The 23258-nt window shown below is 47.4% G+C and overlaps 1 protein-coding gene, 2 long non-coding RNA genes and 1 pseudogene across 8 annotated transcripts in view; 1 reads left to right on the top strand and 3 right to left on the bottom strand.

The window, feature by feature from the left end:
* LOC121015298 (uncharacterized) overlaps window positions 1–427 on the bottom strand; it is a 2459-nt gene extending 2032 nt beyond the window's left edge. The window contains exon 1 of the long non-coding RNA XR_005783740.1: window positions 29–427. This is a non-coding gene — a long non-coding RNA (uncharacterized LOC121015298). The remainder of the gene's footprint in view (window positions 1–28) is intronic.
* The window catches only part of PITPNC1 (phosphatidylinositol transfer protein cytoplasmic 1), a 273382-nt gene that overhangs the window by 211170 nt on the left and 38954 nt on the right, over window positions 1–23258 (top strand). For all 6 annotated transcript variants that reach the window (XM_040452154.1, XM_040452152.1, XM_040452151.1 and 3 more), the window contains one exon: window positions 11382–11477. In XM_040452154.1, the coding sequence (XP_040308088.1) occupies window positions 11382–11477 (96 nt within the window). The remainder of the gene's footprint in view (window positions 1–11381; window positions 11478–23258) is intronic.
* Window positions 516–1250, bottom strand: LOC121015297 (60S ribosomal protein L17-like; annotated as a pseudogene).
* LOC121015299 (uncharacterized) lies at window positions 7031–16443 on the bottom strand. The gene is made up of 2 exons (XR_005783741.1): window positions 15652–16443; window positions 7031–8392 (listed from the first exon to the last, which is right to left on the bottom strand). It is a non-coding gene; the product is annotated as an uncharacterized LOC121015299 (long non-coding RNA).

Here is a 23258-nt window from a genome sequence, read left to right as displayed (position 1 = left end):
AAAAAAAAAAAAAAAAAAAAAAAAAAACCTCCAAGAACAGAGACCGAGGTGAGGCCTAGTCAAAAAGAGGACCCAAGGGTGAAAGTTGGGTGAAAGGGGGTGAGTCTTTGTCACTAGTCTGACGTCCACACTTCCTGTGCTCAGATTTGCTTTTCATTCTCTAACCTTTTTCTACTGACCGCACGCATTTAATAACAGAACAAAGAAGGCCTGATTGCCTTCAGTCATGGAAGTTCAGAACAGCGGGGCCTCTTGGAAAGCCAGCTTTTTCAACTCCAGGGAGTTTCATCTTGAACTTGAGAAAGGAAAGAGATCTACCCCTTCCCCCCACTCCTCCCCAAAGAGCGGACAGTTGTATTAGTGTCCTAGGGCAGCCATAACCAATGACCACAGACTGGGTGGCTTGAGATTACAGCAGAAAGGTATTCCCTCACAGTTATGGAGTCCAGAAGTCTGAGATCAAAGCGTGGGCCAAGGCCTTGCTCCCTTATGAAGGTTCTGGGGAAGAATCTTTCCTTGCTTCTTTTTCTTTTTCTTTTTCTTTTTCTTTTTCTTTTCTTTTTGTTACTTTTATTTGCATTTATTTTACGCAGAATTTACTCCCGGGTCATAAGTTTGTTTCTTCAGTTTCTTCTGGGATATCTTTTTCTTCTGTGCAACTTCCTCTTCTGGTTTAGGAACAATCTGCTCTTTTTCGGTAAGGATCGTCTCCGTATGGCAGGAAGAGCTCATGTATGGATTAATCCGACCATGAGCCCTGTAAATTCTATCCCACATCTTGGGGGCTTTGTTCACCAGGATGTGCTCAATGACCAGAGAATCTGCATCTAAACCCTTAAGTTCAGCATGACTCTCTGCATTTTTAAGCAGGTGCACTAAAAATTCAGCCCTCCTTTTGGGCCACCGACCCTGTGTCCAAGCCCCACTCTTTGGTCTGGGCACACCTACCAGCTCCACCAGTTGTAGTGACAAAGTGCCACACACTGCTTCTGTGAAGTGACATCTTTCAGATATTGGTGGCTTTTCGGAGATGCATACTCCGTGAGGGCCTGCGCAGTGTCACGTGTGTTCTTAAAGCGAACACGAAGATTTGAACTTCTTGACTTGCATGATTTTTGTCTGGTCTTCGGGGTCAAGTGAAGAGTGAACCATTGTCCGAGATCACCACAGGCCACTTTTTCCTTGCTTCTTCCAGCTTCTGGTGGCTCCAGGCATTCCCTGGTTTGCAACAGCATCACTTCTATCTCTGCCTGGCTTTATATGATCTCCTCATGTGTTTCTCTGTCTCACTAGTCAACGGGATTTAGGGGCCATCCTAAATCCAAGATCGTTTTCGGTCCACGGACCGGGAACTTTATAAACAACAGAAATTCATTTCACGGTCTGGAGGCAGGAGATCCAGGGTAAGAGTGGGTTCAGAACCCAACCATTAGGTTGAATTCTGAGTTGCAGGCCGCAGCTTCTTCCTGTAAGCTCACGTGGTAGAAGAGTCTAGGGAGCGTTGTGGGGTCTTTTTTGCAGAGCACTAGTCCGTTTATGAGGGCCCCACCCTCATGATCGAATCACTTCCCCAAAGCCCACCTCCCAACATCATCCCATGGGGCATTAGGTTTCAACAGAGGAATTTTGGGCCAGGAACGGTGGAATCACAGATATCAGTCCGTAGCAATCCTTAACTAATTCTATTTGCATAGACTCCATTTCCAAGTAAGGTCACATTCAGAGGTTTCTGGGCATGCTGTGAATCTGAATCCACTACGGGGGTGTTGATACATCTGCTTCTACAGAAGCCTTACCGCCCTGCCATCCCACTTCTGGGTACGTACCCTAGAGAAATGAAAATATGCATTCACACAAAAGCCCGTCCACAAATGCTTTCAGCAGCTCCGTTCGTAATTGCCCCAGGCTAGAAACAAGAGGATTGATCAACAAATTGTTGTGCGTCCACACGATGGAATACTGCTTAGCGATAAAAAGGAATGATTTGTGCCACAACTTTGATTTGCGCCACAACTGGATGAATCTCAAAGGCATTATACTGAGTGAAAGGAGCCAGTTTCAAAGGGTTAAAATCTATAGGATTCCGTTTGTATAACATTCTTAAAAAGAAAAAAAAAACTGAAGGGATGGAGATACCACCCTGGCATCAGCGGTTGCCAGGGGTTGAGGCCTGGGGAGGGTGTGATTATAAATTAGTTTTTTGGGCTGCTCAAACTGTTCTGTATCTTAATTGTAGTGGTGGTTCCAGGAACACATCCACGTGTTAAAATTGATAGAACTGTACGGCCCCCAAAAAAACATTTTTAAAAGGTTGTTTCAGGGGCAGGTAGTCTAACATGAAAAAACAAGGATCAACATATCTTGCTGAGATATTGAGTTGTCATTTTTTGTGAATGATGAAATGGCACTGGATTTTGTATGAAGTTAGGTTTTCAAAATCGTGTCTGTCCCGTGCTAGAAAGACTAGGGGATTAAGATATGGATAACATCTTATGGGTGGTTGCTAATTTCTTCTTTGTACTTGATTCTTCTTCTAACTAAAAACATCTACTTCCTGAGACTTTTTTTTTTTTTTAAGAAAAAAAAAAACAAAACAACTCTGGAGGGGTGTGGTGTGCCTTCTGTGCTAGTTCAACCATGAAGGGGCCAGACTGAGCGATCTGGGAGTCGTACCCATTGTTTCTGTGTGCTCAAACTGGGAATGACCATTACATTGAACTTTCTCCAGGCACCTATCTTGGAAGCCTTTTTGGCAGAGAGATCTGTTTAGGAGTTTAATTAATTTGAACTAATATAGAGAAACATATTCAGTAACTCATGTAGGAAACAGGCAAGCCCCTGTTGCTGACACCACGAATGCCCCGCTTTTTTGAATCGGCTCCCTCAAGATGGCTCACCATGTGGCGTTCTTTTCTACCCCTGCTTCCTGGCCTCCCAAGGACCCCCACTCGCGTCCTTATTCCTCTCCAAGGTGGGAGTGGTCCTCCCTCTGTTAGAAACTCTACAGCCCTCTTGGGAGCCCTGGCCTTACCCAAGTGCTTGCCAGCTTCCCTTGGTTACTGTCCAGGGACCTGTAGATAACATGCAGGACCTGTAGATAACCCACAGATGATGCTGAGGGAAGCCACTTGTCCACCACCCATCTTCGGCTCTGATCTAAGCTGTCTCCCACCACCCAGAGCTTTATTTGTCCCTGCCCCGTCCTCCCCTAACTCAGTGGCCCCTCCCCAGTTCTAAGACACTATAGGGTTGCTGGGTCATGACAATATTTTCCCCAGTTTACCAGCAAAGGGAAGAGTCCCTCTGAGAGACCCTTCGTCCGATTGTCTACGTAAAGCCCTTTAAAACTCAAACCCAATACACTCGAAGGTAAGTGAGCTGGCAATTCAAGGAGAGAGGGCAGTGTAAAGAAAAGAAAATGGCGCAACTAGAAAGGTCTGCTGAGATTCACAGAGACGTTCTTTGGTGCTCCCCTGCCCCATCCCTCACCCCTCTCCACCCCTCCTGTAGCTCTGCACACATCATTACCACCTCATTGAAGACAGAATTTTCTCAGACACTTGTGGGTGGAAACCTTTGCCTTTAGTTTGCTTTGCTACTCCCGCTGGCTTTGGGAAAACAGTTTTCCATTCTGTGCTGAAAAGCCTAATGATATTGTCCACCAGGGAACATTCTCTGGGGAAGCACTGAAGTTTACCCAGTAGCTAAGACAAACTGGCCTAACCCTGATAGATGAGTTTCCTTTACTCAGCCTTAATACCCTCTAAATCCAATGGCCAGTGGAGCATTTGATGAGAATTAAGTCAATGCAATTCACTTCCCCTGCTATTACCATATGGGGCTCCAATTCGGCTCCAAAACCACGGTCAGTTCAGAAGTGAGTCTGGGGTCATCACTTACCCCAACACTCCCAGCACTGGTAGACAGTTCTCTGAGGCCCCCTAGACAGAAACTCCAGCAGCCATAAGTTATATCCCAGCCTCAGGTGTCTCTGGACCACACTGTGCAGGCACATGGAGGGGCTTCTTTCCATGCCACACCAAAATGGCCAATCTTTTGAATCATCCTTGCTGGTTAAATAATGATCCTGAGCCCAGACTACTATGGGCCATTGCTGAGCTTCCTCCTTGCTGAATTTGGACGGGAATACTCTTGTCTGAAGCATACCTTTTAGTACTCAGTACTTTAGTAACATATAGATTATATTTTATATGGTGCTGTTGGTTCAGTCATGCATTCAATCTAGTCTTCTCTCCAAAATCACAAGCCCCCTTGAGAGTGGACACATTCTAAAAGTCATAGTGTTGAACACATAGCAGGTGCTTCATAAATATTTGTTAATTGGGGCGCCTGGATGGCTCAGTTGGTTAAGTGTCCGACACTTGATTTTGGCTCAGGTCATGAACTCATGGTTTGTGAGATGGAGACCCACATCAGGCTCTGTGCTGACAGCATGGAGCCTGCTTGGGATTCTCTGTCTGCTTCTCTTTCTGCCCCTGCACAATTGTGGTTGGTCTCTCTCGCTCTCTCAGAACTAACTAACTAACTAAATAAATAAATAAATAAAGTAAAATAAAATACTGATTTTTTAATTGCTGTGCATCTAGTTTCTTCTTTTCAGAGCACCATTTTTAAGTAATTGCACCGTTAGAACAAATAACAGTTACCCAACTCTGTATTCCGGGTGGGGGAGTGGAAGGGGACGCAGTGCTTTTAAAAGACCAAAGAAGACCAAGCTTTTTTATCTCTATCTGAATGGCAGTTGGAAAATAAGTTGGGTTGGATCACAGAGTATACATATTAATGAAACAGTCACCATTGAATTGTGTAGGTGTGAAAATGTTCTTGGTGAGAATACCAGTAAAGATGGGGTAACAAAATGATGGTTTGCCTTGTCAATAACTTGGACTATGTTTTATCCCAGCCATAATTGCATTTTAGGCTTTGTCCACTGGGTGTACTGATGACAGATAACCATCAATAAACCATGAATCAGACTCTAGCCCCATATGCCTAATGTGTTAACCCAGGGACCATCATTGCCTGCCCTCCACCGAACCAATGGCCATCTTGAGCAAATCGAGAGCATTAAAATGAAAGGATTGTTAAAACAGTAATTCTGCCTCCAAGGCTCCTTCTTGTTGAACCTGTTCTTTGTTGGTATGTCTTCCGTCAGTTGCTTCCCCAGAGACCTCCCAAGTGCAGCAAAATGACGTTAGAGAACAGTGGCTCAGCTGGGATTCTTTTCCCTTTAATCATATGTGAAGCATAAAGCAAGATGACTGGTGAATTTTTCTCAAAATCCCTACCAATCACCCACCTCTACCTTGGACTGATAGCTTCAGCTGATGGCAGGAAGATAAAATACACACAGCTACTAAGCTTGGATCTTTTTTTTCCTCTTCAATTAAAAAAAAAAAATCATAGACTTCATTTTTTAGAGCAGTTTTAGGTTTACAGAAAGATTGTGCGGCAAGTACAGATAGTTCCAATCTAAACTTGGATCTTAGGGGCACCTGGCTGGTTCAACCAGTAGAGCATGCAACTCTTGATCTCATGATTGTGAGTTTAAGCCCCAAGTTGGGCAGAGAGCCTACTTTATAAATAAGTTAATAAACAAACAAACAAACTTGGATCTTAAACCACAAAAGTTACCATTATAGAGAAAAGGGATGCAGAATCTGTGACTCCCAGGTTTGTGGATTTCTGAAAAGCCACTGTACCCAGTGCTGTCCCTCACTGGACTGTAACAAGAGAGATTCCAAATCTAGAAAGACATCCCTCCCTGTTCGAGGAAGAAATCTAGTGCATTGTTAAAACGCATTTCATATTTGTGAGTGTACCTTTCCCTTCTGAGTTAGGACCACATGACTCCTATTAAATAGGGGGCATTTCAGGGCAGCTGGCTGGCTCAGTCAGAGCATGCAACGCTTGACCTCAGGTTTGTGAGTTTGAGCCCCATGTTGAGTGTAGAGATTACTTAAAAATAAAATCTTTAAAAAAAAAAAAACGGGGTGTCTTCCCTTCTCCGTCCCACCCACCTCCATGTATCTATACTCTCCCGGGGAAATGATTTTTAAGAATGGAGTTTTCATGGGTATTCTCCCATACTGGGATATTTAAGCTGTTTGCTTCCTTTCTCTGTTTTTTTCTTGCCATTACAATAATGTCAGGAAGAAAATCTTTGCGCATGAAGCTTTTCCTTCATTTAAGATTCTTAAGATAAATTCTCAAAGCTTAAGCTTACTAGGTCAAAGTATATTAAGATTTAAAATTTTTTTTTTCAACGTTTATTTATTTTTGGGACAGAGAGAGACAGAGCATGAACAGGCGAGGGGCAGAGAGAGAGAGGGAGACACAGAATCGGAAACAGGCTTCAGGCTCCGAGCCATCAGCCCAGAGCCCGACGCGGGGCTCGAACTCACGGACCGTGAGATCGTGACCTGGTTGAAGTCGGACACTTAACCGACTGCGCCACCCAGGCGCCCCAAGATTTTAAAGATGCTTCATACTTAATGTTCCTAATACTTTACAACAAAGGGGAAATTACTCCCTTTTTGTTTGGAATCTATAAGATAATATTTACTCAGGAGATCTGCCTTCTCATTGTCGTAGTGCTCAGTTCAAATCAAAAAGAGTTTGTTTATTGAGCACTCATTGCCTAGTGGGTGGGTGGGAGAAGGTCAGGAGAGTCAACCAGATTGGCACTGATATCCACTGCAGATGATCTGTGGGCGGGCATGTCTCTGGTAATTAACCAAAGATGGGAACATTATTCTTGGGGGTGTAGGGAAAGTACCACAATTAACTCCCTAACCCAGCTCCCATCTCAGAAGGGAACAACTTCTCCCCAAGAAGTTCCCAAGACCATCAAGGTGCACGGCACCTGTGTTAGGTGCGGGCCTGACGGAGCCGTGACTTGATGTATCAACAAGATATATCTCATCATAAAGCTATCTCAGCAGATCTCGTATTCCAGCTGAGAGAGCCAATGGTTTGACCAGAATTTTGGCAGCTACTTCTGCTGCTGGGGAAACCCAAATGAATAGTAGTTACTCATGGTGTTTTCCTCTGGGGCCTGACTAAGCCTCTGTAACAGTGGTGGCTTAGTTCTGGATTGTGCCCTGAAACTGAGCATGAAGATCCGACCGTTTCACACCCCCCCCCCCAATGTGGCCTCTGATTACACTCCGTCATCGTGATCCCCGGCTCTGTTCCATTTCTCCGCCTCAGCGCCTCTGTGGACGACCCAAGGCAGCTGGCTGTGAAGGGGCAGAGAAGGAATGGGCCAAAGAGCAAGATGCAACACGACCCAGAGGTCACTCGACATCACAGACGTTTTAACCGGAAAGAATCTTAGTGGTCCTCTGGATCTCTTGGTCTCAACCTCACTGGGGCCGCAGATCTCTTTAGTGATCAGATGAGAGTGCTTGAACGCTTGCTCCAGAAAAACGCACCTCGCCACATTTGGGGTACGATTCCAGGATGTTTCACGACTTCCTGGTACCCATCCGTTTGACGAAGGCTTTTATTTTCAGGTGAGGCTACAGAGACCCCAAGGAGGTACAAGGTCTTGCCCAAGGTTACACAGAGGAGATCATTGAAGTCCAGCTCAGCTCACCTGAGGCCCAATCTAAGACCTGTCGGCAAATACTGTGAAGTTCCCACTGGACATTGAGCCCTCTGTTGAGAATTACGGAAAGTTAGGGTGCTTCCGACCAAGGCAGTAGAACTCCTGCTCACGAAAGGAAACTAAGATCAATTAGTAAGCGATATTCCTGCCATAGTAGATTCCTCTTTGGGAAGTAAAAGCTAATGCCATCCATTAAGTCGGCGGGCACTGATTGAGCGCCTAAGAGCATCTCCCCAAATCTCTATAATCATTGGGAGGTTAATTATTTATTGAAAATTAGAACTCCTTGTAACCTCAGGCCTGAAGAGAGGTTTCAGTCTCAAGCCTCAAGTGATTTCTGTGGCTATGTTCAAGCGGTGGGAACAACCCTGGAACAATTACTGTGATGGTGCTCCGCATTTCCAATGTAAATGAAGTGTCAAGGTAGCGAAGGCCGAGTAGATTCTGCGGCGATCTCTGCTATTCAACAAAGCAGAAAAGTTCCCAGCCTGAGCGGAGTTCCCAAACTCAGTTGCTCACGACATACATTTTGTAAGTAGTGAGAGGGGAAGCAGTTTCCAGTTTCATCTTTCTGGGAAGAAGCAGGAAGCACTTTTGACTGACATTTATCTTCCCGCTTGGGTGCCGAAAGGCAGCTCTTTATCCCTGGAGGGGTCTGGTTGTGAAGGCTGGAGGCTCGCCCTGAATCTGAGGTTCTCTGCCAGCTCTTGTGTGACCTCAGGCAAAGCTCTTCGCTTCCTTGAGCCTTGGTTTTCTCATCTGAAAAATGAGAATTTTCTCATCTCAGTTCTCTCTCTCTGTGTCCTGATAATGTAGTTTTTTGTTGTTTGCTTGGTTGGTTTTTAATATTTATTTTTGAGAGAGAGAGAGAGAGACAGAGCACGAGTGGGGGAGAGGCAGAGAGAGAAGGAGACACAGAACCCGAAGCAGGCGCCAGGCTCCGAGGGGTCAGCCCAGAGCCCTATGCCGGGATCGAACTCACAAGCCGTGAGATCATGACCCGAGCCAAAGTCGGACGCTTAACCGACTGAGCCACCCAGGAGTCCCTGATAATATAATTGCTAATATAAATGGCTCCTCCCCCTGGCTTTATAGTCTGTTCTTTCATTGTAGCAAATACTTTATTCTGCCTTGCATCTTACGAAATAGCTTCCTAATCGGTCTTAGTAAATGGTAACTCTGTAAGGGCAGGGATTCAGCCCTCCCTGTCTTTGTAGCCCACAGAGCTGAGGGCAGCAATTTATATACACAGTGTGGCAGTCAGGGCTCGATCAGGAGGCACACGGTAATTTGAATAGAGGGAGTGTAATATAAGGAATTGTTAAACTTTGATAGGTGGAACTATAAAGATGTAAAGGGAACCCCAAAGGGTACCCAAGGCTGAGGGAGAATACAGAAGGAAGAACAGACTCGGAAGAGGTCCTTCTCCATGGCTGTGGGGGCTCAGCCTTTACTGGAGAGGCTGTGGTCATAACCCACTGAATGGTGGGGTTTGCGGGTTTTCCTGGACCAGGGCCGGTCCACGGTCGCTAGGCACTGGGAAACAGCCCGCTGGGCACTGGTCAGATGACACTGTTGGGCAGGTGTGTAGAGTCGAGTGCCACAGCCAGTGCAAACCCTGGAACGCACGGTCCTCCATGCAGAGGGCCAAGGTGAAGGCCAGGGCCGCAAGGTCACCAGGCAACCATGCGCTCCCGGCGTGCAATTGAGACAGAACGCAACTGAATGTCCCCACTGACGGACTCTGCAGCAGGAGAAGATCCAACACCGGGAAGAGAAGCCCCCTTCCTCCTGCCACGTCCCTCCAGTAAATGACGTAATGTCATAACTGCTATAAAGGAGACGTGCTTCTTAGGGTCCAGTGCGTTATCTCAGAGCAGAAACTAATGGGTTAATTCGCAGCTGAGGGGCAATAATGTGATAACTGGTATAATAGGTGATCAAAAATGTTTGGATTAAATTAGGAAAAGCCACACAATCTGTCAGTAACTCCCTTAACCCCTGTTTATTTCCCCTTCCTTCAGTCCCATAAATTTTACCACCAATAAATGCCAAACCTCTCTAACTTCTTTTGTAATTTACTCTCTAGAAGCTCATTTCCCTCTGGGGTATTCCATTTTGTTTTGTTTTCTTAATGAGGCACATGTCTTTCTTCTCTTGGCACATACTTAAAAGAGACTCCGGTAAAGAGAGGGGGTGGGGGAGGAGAGAGAGGAACAGAGGGGGAGGGAAGGAGACCCATGAGAACAACCTGACACCCAGTATTTCATTTATTTACTTCTTCACTCAAACTTGAACTTGTTTCCATTCAATTTCTTTCATTTCAAAGCCATCCACCTGTCCTTCCTGAACACTCTTGAGTGTCCCCAGGCACTTGACCTCAAGTGGCAGTGGAAGGAGCCAGAGCTGATCCGAGAACCGGTCCTTCTCTCCCTGTAAGGAAGAGGCGGTGGCCACCTCAGGTCAGACTGGACAGTCAGTCTCCTTGGACAAATCCGAAACGTCCAGTCCCCGACCATTTTAGAAGAAAGTAGACGACAGAGCAAACATCAGACTTGGAGGATAAATACCAGCACAGATATTATTGGAAAGCATATGGAAAAGACTAATAGTTGAAGTCACGAATCAACCAAGGAGAGTGTAGCATGGAAAGGGTCCTGCAGAGGCTGTCCTGTGGGAGATCATGTTATTAATAGGCACCAATTTGTGTCACGTGTCAAGTCAGTGTTCTTAGGCACACTGTTCTGCCAGAATATTTCATTGTCTTCTGAAGAATCAGATTTAATCAGCGGGCACAGTTGATTTCCCTGGCAGGAATTAGCCAAACAGTGAGGTGGGGATACAGCTAAAGCTAAAATGTCTTCCAAGGATGAAGTGGTTTTGCAAACTTAGTCTGTCTACCAGCCTTCAGCAGGGCTGGGAAGAGCATCCCTTCAGGGTGGAAAAAATGAGAAGGGAGAAAAGTAGAAGAACTTCATCGTCCCACCAGAATTTATATCCAGATATGTAGCTGTCTTACGTATTTCATTGCAAGGGACGGACATTCTGGGCCATTGGAACCTGAAGCGGACGATCAGGGAACCTCTCGCCATTTCTCCGCAAGCTCTGCCTTCTTACTCCTACGTGTCCCAAAGAAATCGTGTTCTTAAATAAACAAAAGTAATACATGGGTTTATTCCTGGGTGATGAGATTGTGGACAATCTCTATTTTCTTCTTTTGGTTTATCTGGTTTTTGGTGTTTGTTTTTTTTTTTCTGCCATGGGCATGTGTTGTTTGTGAAGGTAAACATATATAACATTTTTCGTGAAAATGAAACAAAACAAAACACATTTGTCTTCCCTAAATCTTGGGCTCTGTTGCCACTTGTGGTCTTCTATCTAGCCAGACCCTTTGTAGCCTCTTCACGCCCCCTGTTCAGATTCACTGCCAAAAAAAAACTCAGCAGTCTTCATTTTTGGAAGAGATTTATTTCTTCACTCTTGGACTTCTAAAAACAGACCACTTTTTCTTCTACTCCTCGCCAGGCGGTGATTGATGCTACACCTGCCTCTGATGTGACAAAATGTAAGCGACGAATAAAAAGCCTTTCATGAGTCTTGCACATGCCAAGGCCGGCAGAAAGCCCCAGCCAGGAGCACTGAGCCATGTGAAGATACTCCGTGGGGTGTTATTCTGCCTCGGGCACAGTCACGCCAACCATAGGCGCCTGGAGATACTAACTTTTGATATGTTGCTCTGCCCTTTCAGATTTTTGACAATGAGGCCAAAGACCTAGAGAGAGAAGTTTGCTTTATTGATATTGCCTGCGATGAAATTCCGGAACGTTACTACAAAGAATCTGAGGTAAGCAGTAAATGTGGGATGATATATAAAAGAGATTCATTCATTCGTTCATTCATTCGTTCGTTCATTCATTCATTCAACAGATAGTTATTAAGTAAGTCCTAAACCGGGAGACTTTCATCCATCTCTGTGTTGATTCAATTTGGTCTCACATCTTGCTGGATTATTTGATACGAGTCTCAAAATTAAGTTCCTACTCCTCAGGGCCCTGGCCGCCACTCCATTTCAGTTTAGTTTTCCTGTCTCCCCAGCTCTGCCATCATTCCAGGTAGCAAAATATCCCTTAGGCCAAACCATCCAACATACCGGCCTCCAAAAAAACAGCAGTCACCTGTGACTTCCTGTTTTGCCAGGCCCTGCACAACCCGTCTCCCCATCTGCATGCTCTGTGACGGCAGGGGCTGGGTTTTATTTGTATCTTTGGGGTGTGACACAAAGCAAATGCTCTCTCCATCCTCTGAGCGAATACCGAAACTGGAAACAGCTCATCTTAACACAGAACTTTTCTCTCAAAACAGGAAGTGACTTCGTGAGGGCTTCTCTTTTTTTCCATTCTTGATGGAGAGTAAATCTAAGAGCATGTCTTTTTCTACAGCTTCCCCGCTACTAGAATCCGTCGTGTGCCTCAGTCCATCCAACCTTGTGATTTTACTGTTGGTGCGAGTTGCCATTTATATCCCGTTCGTATTTTATTAATGGCTGCTGGCGGAACTTGGGTGACCCCCCCCCCCTTGTAAATAACATCCCAGTCCTGCGCTGACAGCAGATGCAGGGCTATTTCTGTTGTTTAGCAACAGGCAGCCAATCACAATATGTTTGGACTCAGGGCCCCAGACTCGTCCTTGAGCTGTAACACATGGACCTTGAGACTCTTTCCTCAGATTCATTAAGGCTGATTTAAGACATAATAAATAAACCCGTTAAAAATGAATTCCACTGTTCTACCGACTGGGCTCCCAGTATGGTTTTGGATTCTTTTTTTTTTTTTTGCCTCCACATTTGGGGATCTTAACCTGCCCTTAGCAAATGCTTAGCTGTTTGATTGCGGGCGTGAGAGCTCTAGGGCTGATGTCCCTTCTTCAAACGATGGGGAGAGGCTGATGTGACTTACTCTCGGTTGGCCTCCAAGGCTGAGCTTTGTAGCATCATCCACTGACACCAACACTGTGCAGCCAACCACCCTCATGAATTTTCAGAAAAACAGAGTGAAATGCGCTCTGCGTAACTGGGCCTGCGGAGGAGGAGGAGAAACGTGGCCTCTCCTTGTCTCATCATACGGAGGATGCTCTACGGTTTCATATCAAGTCCCCCAGGACGTACGGGGCTTCGGGGACGCATTACAGCACCACGCAGCGCAGCGGGGGAAGCTGTGTCCCGTCACTTCCGTGGCTCCTTCGGCCCGGGTGGGGGGCTGCCGTCTCCCTCTTCACGAGCTCAGGCCTTCCAGGAAGGCAGAAGACTGAATTAATTTCAGCTCTGCCTCTTAGATTGCTTTGATGTGATCCTGCCTGGGACTCACGGGGATCCCTCTTGATTTGGTGGAAAGTCTTAGGATAAATATGGAAAATGCTAATGACGAAATCAACAAGTCTCATTGCCAGTCAGCGGGTACCCGATTCATCTCCTTGTGCTTTGTGCTCTCAAGAACCGTCCCTGGAAAGCTTCTTTTCATTTACACAGACATTCAAGGAGCTTTTTTCTTCATTCTCCACGGTCGTTCATTTCTCTTGGTCACAAAGTATTCTTTTCTGGATGCGGTTGGCCAGGGAAGCGAGAGGTGAATAGTCATTCATCCAGTCAATGTTTACCGAGCACTCACTGAGCGTCACATAGCAATATTAAGATGGTGACATGGCAGTGAGCAGAAGAGACGCTGAGAGTCCCTTCCCTCAGGGCACGTCCAATCTAGCAGGGGAGCCAACAATAGAGAATCACTTGAGTACAGAAGGCGTTAAAAGTCACAAGTGCTATAAAGAAGCATGCCGGGAGAGACCATGATGGGCAAACTGAATTTGAGAGGATGAGAGCAGGAAAGATGTTGTGGAAGAAATGACATACTGAGATCCGCATAATGAAAAGAGCTGGGGGAGAAGGTAAGAGGAGAAGATGACAGCATGTGTGGAGGTCCTGAGGTGACACACGTGAGGGAGCGAAAGAAGGCCAACATGGCAGCAGCAGGAACAAAAGGGTGAATGGCGCAAAGAAGATTGGAAAGGAGGAGGGGGCCACGTTACAACACGTAGATTTTCTTCAAGTGCAACGGAATGCGTTTGCAGCAATTAAAGCCAAGCATCATGTGATCTGATCTGTGCTTTTAAAACATTGCTCTGGGGGCCCCTGGGCGGCTCAGTCAGTCAAGCATCAGACTCTTCATTTCAGTTCGGGTCACGATCTCATGGTTCGTGAGATTGAGCCCTGGGTTGGGCTCTACACAGGGAGCGTGGAGACTCCTTGGGATTTTCTCCCTCCCTCTCTCTCTCTCTGCCCCTCCCCTGCTCTTGTGTGCTGTCTCAAAAATAAAGAAAGAAACATTTTAAACAATTATGAAAGATGTCTCGGGATGGAAAATGGACTGGAGAGAAGCACAGCGGAAGGCAGGAAACCACTGAGGCCATTGGAGTTATCTGCATTATTGGTTTTTCACCTTATGTGGTGGTTTGAACTAGTGTGGTTGGAAACAGATGGTTTTGGGGGCGATTTTGAAGATAGAATTGGGCCGGGATTGGTCATGCGCTGGATGTGAAGATGAGAGAAAAGCAGGTGTCAGGATGACCTTAAGGTTTAATGGATCGGACAACAAGTTGGCAGGGTTGAAGAGTGGATTTCTGAGAAAGATAGATGGATTCTGCGATGCCAACGAGACATCCAAAGCCCAGAGAAATGAGTCTAGAGCGTAGACTAGAGAAATCTGGGCCGGTGACAGTTGCGGGAATATTTGGAAAATCCTGGGGATGAATGAGAGGGAAAAAGCATAAAGTATAAGCAGGAAATGAGTTTGAGTACCAGCATTGAGGGAGGGGGCTGCATGTGGAGATCAGGAAGAAGATGGCGAGGCCCCAGGAATCCAAAGAACCGGGCAGAAAGTTGGAAGGAAGACACGGAGAGTGCACGAAGGAATAGAAGTTTCAGGAGGAAGCGAGTGACCCGTTGCACTGAGCGCTGCCGGGAGGTCCGGTAGGATAAGAATGGAATACTGTCCCATAGAGCGGTGGCTGTCAGCTGGGGGAGTTCACCCCACAAGGACGCTTCCAGTATCTGGAGACATTTTTGATTGTCCCAACTTGGGGACGCTACCAGCAGCTGATGGGTGGAGGACAAAGATGCTGCTAAAGGTACCATAATGGACAGGACAGTGCCCCCTGCCCCCAGCAGGGAATTGCCTGGCCCCAAATGGCACTCGTGCCGAGGCTAGTGACACCCTAGGGAAACCCTGCCCTAGAGGAAATGGTCACTGGAGATGGACGGAACTTGGGATCCAGCTCTCCCAGCCTGCCACTCTGGCTCCCACGCAGAGCCAGCCCTGCCTGTCCCGGACTCTCAGGATTTCTTAGCGGCTGTGGAAGAAAGGGGCTCCAGAGCGCTCAGCCCTGCACGCTTTCCACCAGGTACCCCTTCCCGGAGGATCCCTGGCCTACACTGCAGGTGGAATGCTTCCTCACTTGCCCTAGCAGTGAGACCACAAAGGAAGAGGCGTAATTGGGAGCCCCCGACAAAATCTTAGGGAAAGTATGCTCCGTGGGGCTCCCTCGTGACGCCAACCCCACATCATTCCGCTTCCAGGCTCCAGACCGCATAGGAACCCACCTGAAGGGAGACAAGGGAGTGTCCTAGGCTCATTTGGCTGTGTGTCATCAGCCAGGGGCTGGGGACAAGGGAAGGAGCCGATTCGGAAGGCAAACCACTTCCCAATACGTTTCCACTGGGCACCCTAAATAATTCACATCCTCCTCCCCACCGCAAGAGCTTTCTTCTAAAATGGCCTTGTCATTCTCTGCTTCAGACCCCCTCACTGGCTGGGAGGAAGCCCCGTGCCTCAGCAGGGCCCTCCGCCCTCTCCACTCCCCGGTCCTCCCCACCTCTGCGCCACTCAGCTGGCGAACTTCTCCACTGGGGCCTTTCCTGGGCACCCCACCCCACCCGTGAAAACAAGAGCCGTCTTCTCCCATCACCGTACCTGCCCAGCTAGTCCACGGCCAGCACGTGGCAGACGCTTAGGAGACGGTTGTTGAACGAACAAGTGAAAGCCGGGGCAGCCGAGTTGGCTGTGTCAGCATCATAAATAGGAGCACGTTTTCCACGGAGAAAGCTCAGGCGCTCGTGGGCCGACTCCGTTCTGCGATTTTTGATGCTTATGCATTCGGACCAGGGCTATGTGGGTCACCCGTCTCCTCCCAGCTCCGGTCACACGCACCACTGTCCAGGCCCGAGGCAGCGGCCTGAAGCATTTGCTTTCCTCCTCCCGTTTCTCCCTGGAAACCTCCGAGCCACACGAGAGGCGAGAGTGCCTCTCTTCGTTCAGGTGACTGGAGCTGGGAATTTTCCACTGGGTGCCCTCCGCCTGGCGGAGCCTTGTGCCACCACTCACCGGAGATTGAGAAGGACACTCTGGAGACTCGGATCAGGTGACAACGCGGTGCTCTCCTTATTCTCGTTTTGCAGTGCTGCTGTCTCCTTGCCACACCAAGGGCCTGAGCTTCAACCCCCAAGAGCCTCTTAGCCTCAGGTTTTGTTCTCATGACCATTGCAAGACTCTGCAAACAAAACAAAACAAAACAAAACAAAACAAAACAAAACAGCGTGATTTCCCAGAAACAGGGGGCACCTCCATTCACCTCAGCACAGCCCCACCAAGGCCCCGCCCCCATCAATCGTAAAGCTCTTTGCATCAAGTCACATTAGCACCCCCCAAAGCAGGAGAGGGGAAGTGAAGCCAAAATCCGAACAGGTTGTGCTTGTCAGGCACTTGATACGTGGGTTCTTTCCTCTGCCAAGATTTCCATCCCAACCCTCTCATGCTCTGCCAAGGCTTCAAGGTGAAGATCCCAGCCCAGGAATGAGGAACTCCGTACAATATGTCAAAAGCGTGCCTGCGGAGGACACAGGCAGGGAGCCCGGGCCTGCAAAGCTGAGTTGGCAGTTTGGGGGCGCAGGAACACATCTCAACACCCAGCCTACGGGACTGGTCCGGCCCGGCCAATTCCCAGAGCCTAGCGTAGAGAGCTCTAGCTCGGAGGCTGTTGGTGTTGGCTTAAGGTAGATTCCGCGCTCTGTGTCCTTGATTGACCAGAGACGGTGATGTCTGTGTTGGCCTCCAGGGTGCTGCCCCCCCACAGCTCTCCACCAGGGACACAAATGTTGGGGGGGGGGGGTGGCATATGGGCATATGCTTCTAAATGTTCAGACATGCCTTGCGTAGAAAGGAGCAGGGAACGTAATTACCTGCTGGAGCTAAGTTTATACATAGAGGACTTTTTTGTGCTTTGTTTTTACTTGTTGTTTTTAATCTTCATTGATTTATGTAAAGCAAAGAGGGGAGCCTCTAGACCATTGTCTCACACAGAGGGGCAATTTTTCCCATCAGGGGACATCTGCCACTGTCTGGAGATATTTTTGATTGTCACCACTTGCGGGGGGTAGGGTCCTTATGGCGTCTAGTGGGTGGAAAGGCCAGATACGCTGTTAAACGTCCTACAAATGCACAGGATGTCCCCAAACACCGGGAGTGGCTAAGTCGAGAAACCGTGTTGTAGACCAATCCAAGGAAAGGAAATTTAGTAAAAGCAGTAGTAGCAAGACTCTTTTTCTTTCTTTCTTTCTTTCTTTCTTTCTTTCTTTCTTTCTTTCTTTCTTTCTTTCTTTCATTTTTTCTTTTCTTTCTCTTTCTCTCTCTCTCTCTCTCTCTCTCTCTCTCTCTCTCTCTCTCTTTCTTTCTTAAGTAGGCTCCACACCCAGCATAGAGCCCAACACAGAGCTTGAATTCATGACCCTGAGATCAAGACCTGAGCTGAGATCAAGAGTCAGACACCTAGGGTCGCCTGGGTGGCTCAATTGGTTAAGTGTCCGACTTCAGCTCAGGTCATGATCTCACGGTTCATGGGTTCGTTGGGCTCCGTGCTGACAGCTCGGAGCCTGGAGCCTGTTGCGGATTCTGTCTGTCTCTCTCTCTCTCTCTCTCTCTCTGCCCCTCCCCCACTCACGCTCTGTTTCTCCCTCTCAAAAATAAATAAACATTAAAAAAAAAGAGAAACTTAAACTTAACCAGCTGAGCCACCCAGGTGCTCCTGGTAGCAAGACTCCTTAGTGAATTTTTTTAGTTTGCATTCACTAAGGGCCTACTGTGTGCCAGGCTCTGTGCTGGGCACTGAGGCTACAGAGGCCATGATTGTGTCTAGTCTCTGCCTTTGAACTTGATCTTTTTTTTTTAAATGACAGAAATTCCGGGGCGCCTGGGTGGCTCAGTCGGTTGAGTGTCTGACTTTGGCTCAGGTCGTGATCTCACAGTTCATGAGTTCCAGGCTCATTTTGGGTTCTTTGCTGACAGCTCGGAGCCTGGTGCCCACTTTAGAGCCTGTGACTCCCTCTCTCTCTGCCCCTCCCCTGCTAATGCTCTGTGTCTCTCAAAAAATAAATAAACGTTAAAAATACTTTTTTAAATAAAAAATAAAAAAAATTTTTTTAATGACAGAAATTCCTCTTTCCCTTCCTTTATTTACAGGGATGTAAAAGAAGTCCCCATCTTACCAGTGATAAAGAGAGCATAATAATTAAAAAAAAAATTTTTTTTTTTAATTTTGAGAGAGAGCACGAGCAGAGGACGAGCAGAGAGAGAGGAGAGAGCAAGAATCTGGGGCAGGAGCCAGTGGGGAGCTTGATGGGGGCTCGAAACTGCAAATCGTGAGATCATGACCTAAGCTGAAGTTGGACACTTAACTGACTAAGCCACCCAGGTGCCGCTAGAGCATAATAGTTTTTGTTTTGTTTTGTTTTGTTTTAAATGTTTGTTTATTTTTGAGAGAGACAGAGTGCGAGTGGGAGAGGGGCAGAGAGAGAGAGAGGGAGACACAGAATCCGAAGCAGGCTCCAGGCTCTGAGCTGTCAGCACAGAGCCCGACGCGGGGCTCAAACTCACGAACTACAAAATCATGACCTGAGCTGCAGTTGGATGCTTAACTGACTGAGCCACCCAGGTGCCTCTAGAGCATAATAATTTTAATGGAGAAATTTACAATGTTTGGAACTCGGGTGCTGGGAAGGGCACATGTGAGTAATGCTGCCCAAAAGCATGGACTCCTGAAGTGGTGTAATAGAATTAGGACAGTACCAGGGAGGTTTTAGGCAGAATTTGAGAGCATTCCCCTTGAGCTGGATGCCTAAGGGGACTCCTTTGAACTCAGTCTGTAAGCCCCTGGATTCTAGAATCTTCTTGGACCGGTAGCCCGTTCATTGGTCACACCGATCTAAACACCCGTTGAATTCTCTCTTAAGGGAAAAGAACAGAACAAAGAGAGAAACATCTAACTCTTCCAATAACCCCCCCGGGGTGAGAGATTAAATGCTATTTGCTAAGTCCCACGGGCCGCGGAAAGGGAACCGGAGAGACCAAATGAGTAAATATTGTCACGCTTCGCTCTACCCTTCCATACAAAGTGCTTCGTCCGAACTGCTCGGCTCCCTCAGATTAAAATCTTCTCATTTTGGTCCTCATGTTGGCGATTTAGGGTGGTAAAAATTTTCACTTGTCTCCAAATGGCCAGGCTTAACACAGCTGCCTCACACTGGATACGTGACGTCATCTCCCCCCCCCCTTTCCCTCCGTCTGTCTGTTTCTGAGAGTAACGCAACTGTTTTGTGATGGGTTCCAACTCACTGGGGCCAGGTGCTTCTGGGTAGTTGGACTGACCGTATCGTGGAGAGGAGGGGACACCCTCTGCCACCAAAGTGCTCCCTGGTGACCAGACGCTAACATCAGCTGCCGGGTCGCAGCACCCGGAGCCCTCCTCGGTGGCAGGGTCTCCATGAGGTCAATGCTTTAGAGAGGGAAGGACTTGGAGCGGGGGCTGGGGGGGGAGGAGTTCTGGAAGCGGCCAGAGCAGCAGATATAAAGGGAAAAAGTGGGACACCCTCACTTTTAAGAAGCCTGTAATCCAGGTATCACAACATAAAAGGCTAAGTAAGGAACAGCAGGAGGCAGCGGACCAGGAGGCTTCGCAGCTGAGGTTTACTCCCCTGAAACTCTGTTCCGTCATCACTACAGGATTTCAAGGAGGGGGCAGCTCTCTGAACAGAAGCGATCAAGACAGGCGTTAGAGGAATGGTGGCATCTGAGCGGACCTTTCAAAAATGATGTTCTTTCCTCTTTGTTCACAAAGTAAGATGTGGCCCTTGTAAACGACAACGACAACCACCACCACCAAAAGCAAAAAAACCGGCATAGGAATATATAACATCGAAAAGACAAATGTCCTGTGACGTCTCGTCCCAGAGATAGCTGTAGTTAAAGTCGGTGTTTCTGACGTGTATACTTAACCATAATGCATAAGTGACGTTATTTTATGAAAATAAGCCCACCCTGTGCAACGACAGCACACTGTACCGCTTGCAACATGTACGTTTTCACGAACAACATAAGCTTGCCGCCTGTTTGTGGCAGCGCACGTGTCCCTAGCAGGTTTTGTAAGGGCTGTATGACGTGCCAGTGTGTGGTTCCTCCGTTCTTGTGCCATTCGTCGTTTGCTGGACGTTTGAGAGGGCTTTCCATTCTCTTGCAGGGATAGTACTGTAGGAAGCATCTCACGTGCTATCTTTCCCGTGTCGTTCTAATAATGTTGCCGCAGATTATGGGGCACCTGGGTGGCTCGCTCAGTCAGTGGAGCGTCTGACTCTCGATTTCGGCTCAGGTCACCATCCCAGGGTCCTGGGATCGAGCCCTGCATTGGGCTCCTAGACATAGAGCCTGCTTAAGATTCTCTCTTTCCCTCTGCCCCTCTCTCCCGCTTGCTTTCTCTCTCTCTCTTTCTCTCTCTCACTCTCAAATAAAAAAAAAAATAGAAGGGTGCCTGGGTGGCTCAGTCAGGTAAGCGTCCCGACTTCAGCTCAGGTCATGATCTCATGGTTCGTGAGTTTGAGACCTACGTCCGCCCAGAGCCTGGAGCCTGCTTCAGATTCTGTGTCTCCCTGTCTCTCTCTGCCCCTACCCCACTCAAGCTCTGTGTCTCTGTCTCTCGAAGATACATAAACATTAAAAAATATTTTTAAAAATTACCTTCTGATCCACACGTGTGTGGGAGCAAACTGAATTTTGAAGATGAGTAAGGTGGAAGAGCAGTGTATTGAGGGCAGAGGTAGTAATAATCCCCGTGCCTATTCAGGGGTCAGTGAATAACTGAGTCAGAAGGGAAGAAGAGCCTTGAATGCCAAGCTAAGGAATTTGGATTTTATTCTGCAAGTAGCGGAGGGCCTTCAAAGCAGGGGTCACCAGCCACCATGCAGCGGGACTCCATTTGTGACCTCTCCTGAGAGTCTAACTCCTCCAGGGGATGGTGAGGCCGGGCTTCTGGATGCCAACGGGTTGGTGATTCTCCAACTCCACCAGCCTGTTTCTCTCCTTCCGCCATCCCTTCCACGAACGAGCGGGTTTCAGCCGTTTCAACAGCAATAATATTTTGTTAATGAACAGGAACTTTTAGAAGTGAAAAGGCATTGAACAGCAGTCCAGCCCTCAGCAACCCTGGCTACCACATTTTTAGACCAATAATCAGGAGCTCCCTTCCCTAGGAACAAATAGGTAATCTCTTTGGGATCTCATTTCTTCCAAACAAAAGAAAGCTAGGTCACCAAGTCTTGACAAAGTACCGTACCTCGTGCTGATTCTTAAAAGCACCTCTGTTCTTTTGGCCTGATTATGCGGAACTAACTACTGCACTGTTTTAAGCAAAGCCAATTTTACTAGGAAAACAGTACTGCCCAACTCCAGCCTCGAGAAAAGGTTTTCACTTTTTAATTTTTCAAAGGAAAAAAAATTTTTTTTTTAATTTTTTTTAATGTTTATTTATTTCCGAGACAGAGAGAGACAGAGAATGAACAGGGGAGGGGCAGAGAGAGGGAGACACAGAATCTGAAATGGGCTCCAGGCTCTGAGCTGTCAGCACAGAGCCCGACGCGGGGCTCGAACTCACAGTGAGATCATGACCTGAGCCGAAGTCAGACGCTTAACCGACTGAGCCATCCAGGCGCCCCAAGGAAAAAAAAATTTTTAACTGCTGCAGCAATTTGCACGAACGAGGTCCCCCAGAGCTCAGTGCTCAGAGGATCAAATCTTACCAATTGGATCAGGTAGTGAAAGGCCAGACCAAGTAGGTCAAACAAAATTGAGGCAAATGAATTCCCAAATAACAGCTCGGAACCAGAGTTTCTAAGCCTCTGCCGGGAGCGGAGTTGCTGATTGTGGCATTGGATCACCGATTGAATAGAAAAAGTCCTTGGGGCTCGGATGCCTGGGTGGCTCAGTCGGATAAGCCTCCGACTCTTGATCTCAGCTCAGGTCTTGATCTCAGGGCTTTGGAGTTCAAGCCCCTCATTGGGCTCCAAGCTGAGCATGAAGCCTACTTTATAAAAGAAAAAGTCCTTGGGAAATGGCTCCATGCCCCAAAAGGAAGGACTCATCCAAGCAAAACATCCATAAAAGGAGAAACAATTAGGCTTGTTGTAGAGGGATCTATGCAAAAGATAACCTCTAGAGCCTACGGGTGGGGATTCGGATTCCCAACCATTCTTTCCGTGTGAAAATGACTCAACCCCAAGGTAATAAGGGACCCTGGCTCCCAGTCGCCTCCCAAGTGATTACAGTCATTGTGCTGTGCTGCATGGCCACCAATTACTGTATCTTCAAATGAGTGGATGGAGAGATGGCAGGATGGGATGGGATGATATGACGTGAAAGGCATGACACTAAAATGACTAGGACAGGAGCGCCTGGGTGGCTCAAGTTGAACCTCCGACTTCAGCTCAGGTCATGATCTCGCGGTTCGTAAGTTCGAGCCCCCCATGTTGGGCTCTGTGCTGACAGCTCAGAGCCTGGAGCCTGCTTCGGATTCTGTGTCTCCCCTCTCTCTCTGCCCCTTCTGCACTCTCTTTCTCTCTCTCTCAAAAATAAGATAAACATAAACAAACAAACAAAATGACTAGCATAGTCTCTGGTTCATAGTAAGCATTTAATAAATGTCCCCTCCCCCTGCTTGGGCTCCGGCATTGAGATCTACAGATGTGTTGCTGGGATGGTTCCTCAGTAGAAAAACCATGTGTCTTCGGAGAGCGGCTGCCGTGAATGGTGCTCTGGGAGTTTGCATATTGCGTTTTACCTGTTGGCATGACTGAATGGAGAAGAGAAACAGAGGAGGGTTGGTGTCAATCCCTCTAGTTCTCAAGATCACAGAATCCTCTGCGGGTACAGCGAGCTCCTTCGGAAACTACAGCCATTTTTTTATTGCTGAGACTTTTTAAAAACTATGTTATTTCTTCTGCTGTTATTTCACCTGAATCCAGAGTGACGCGTGTCTCTGATACTTCACCTCTAGGAAACCTTAGCAGTTACCCTTACCGTCTGTCGTGCTAACTTCGAGCTGTCTGTGGCACCGGAGTCCAAGAGGGTGCCCAAGGCAGTTTGGGGCATTCTGTCACTGTCCAACGTCCTTACCAGGTGTATTTTAGAAGAATAACTTTTAAGACTTTAAAAGAAGAAAGAAGGAGCCCAAAGTGAATAGATGCAACCGAGCTTTTCAATTC

Source organism: Herpailurus yagouaroundi, unplaced genomic scaffold (assembly GCF_014898765.1).
Source record: "Herpailurus yagouaroundi ecotype Mexico unplaced genomic scaffold, PumYag 206, whole genome shotgun sequence".
NCBI lineage: Eukaryota > Metazoa > Chordata > Mammalia > Carnivora > Felidae > Herpailurus > Herpailurus yagouaroundi.
This window is presented reverse-complemented; position numbering and strand designations above follow the sequence as displayed.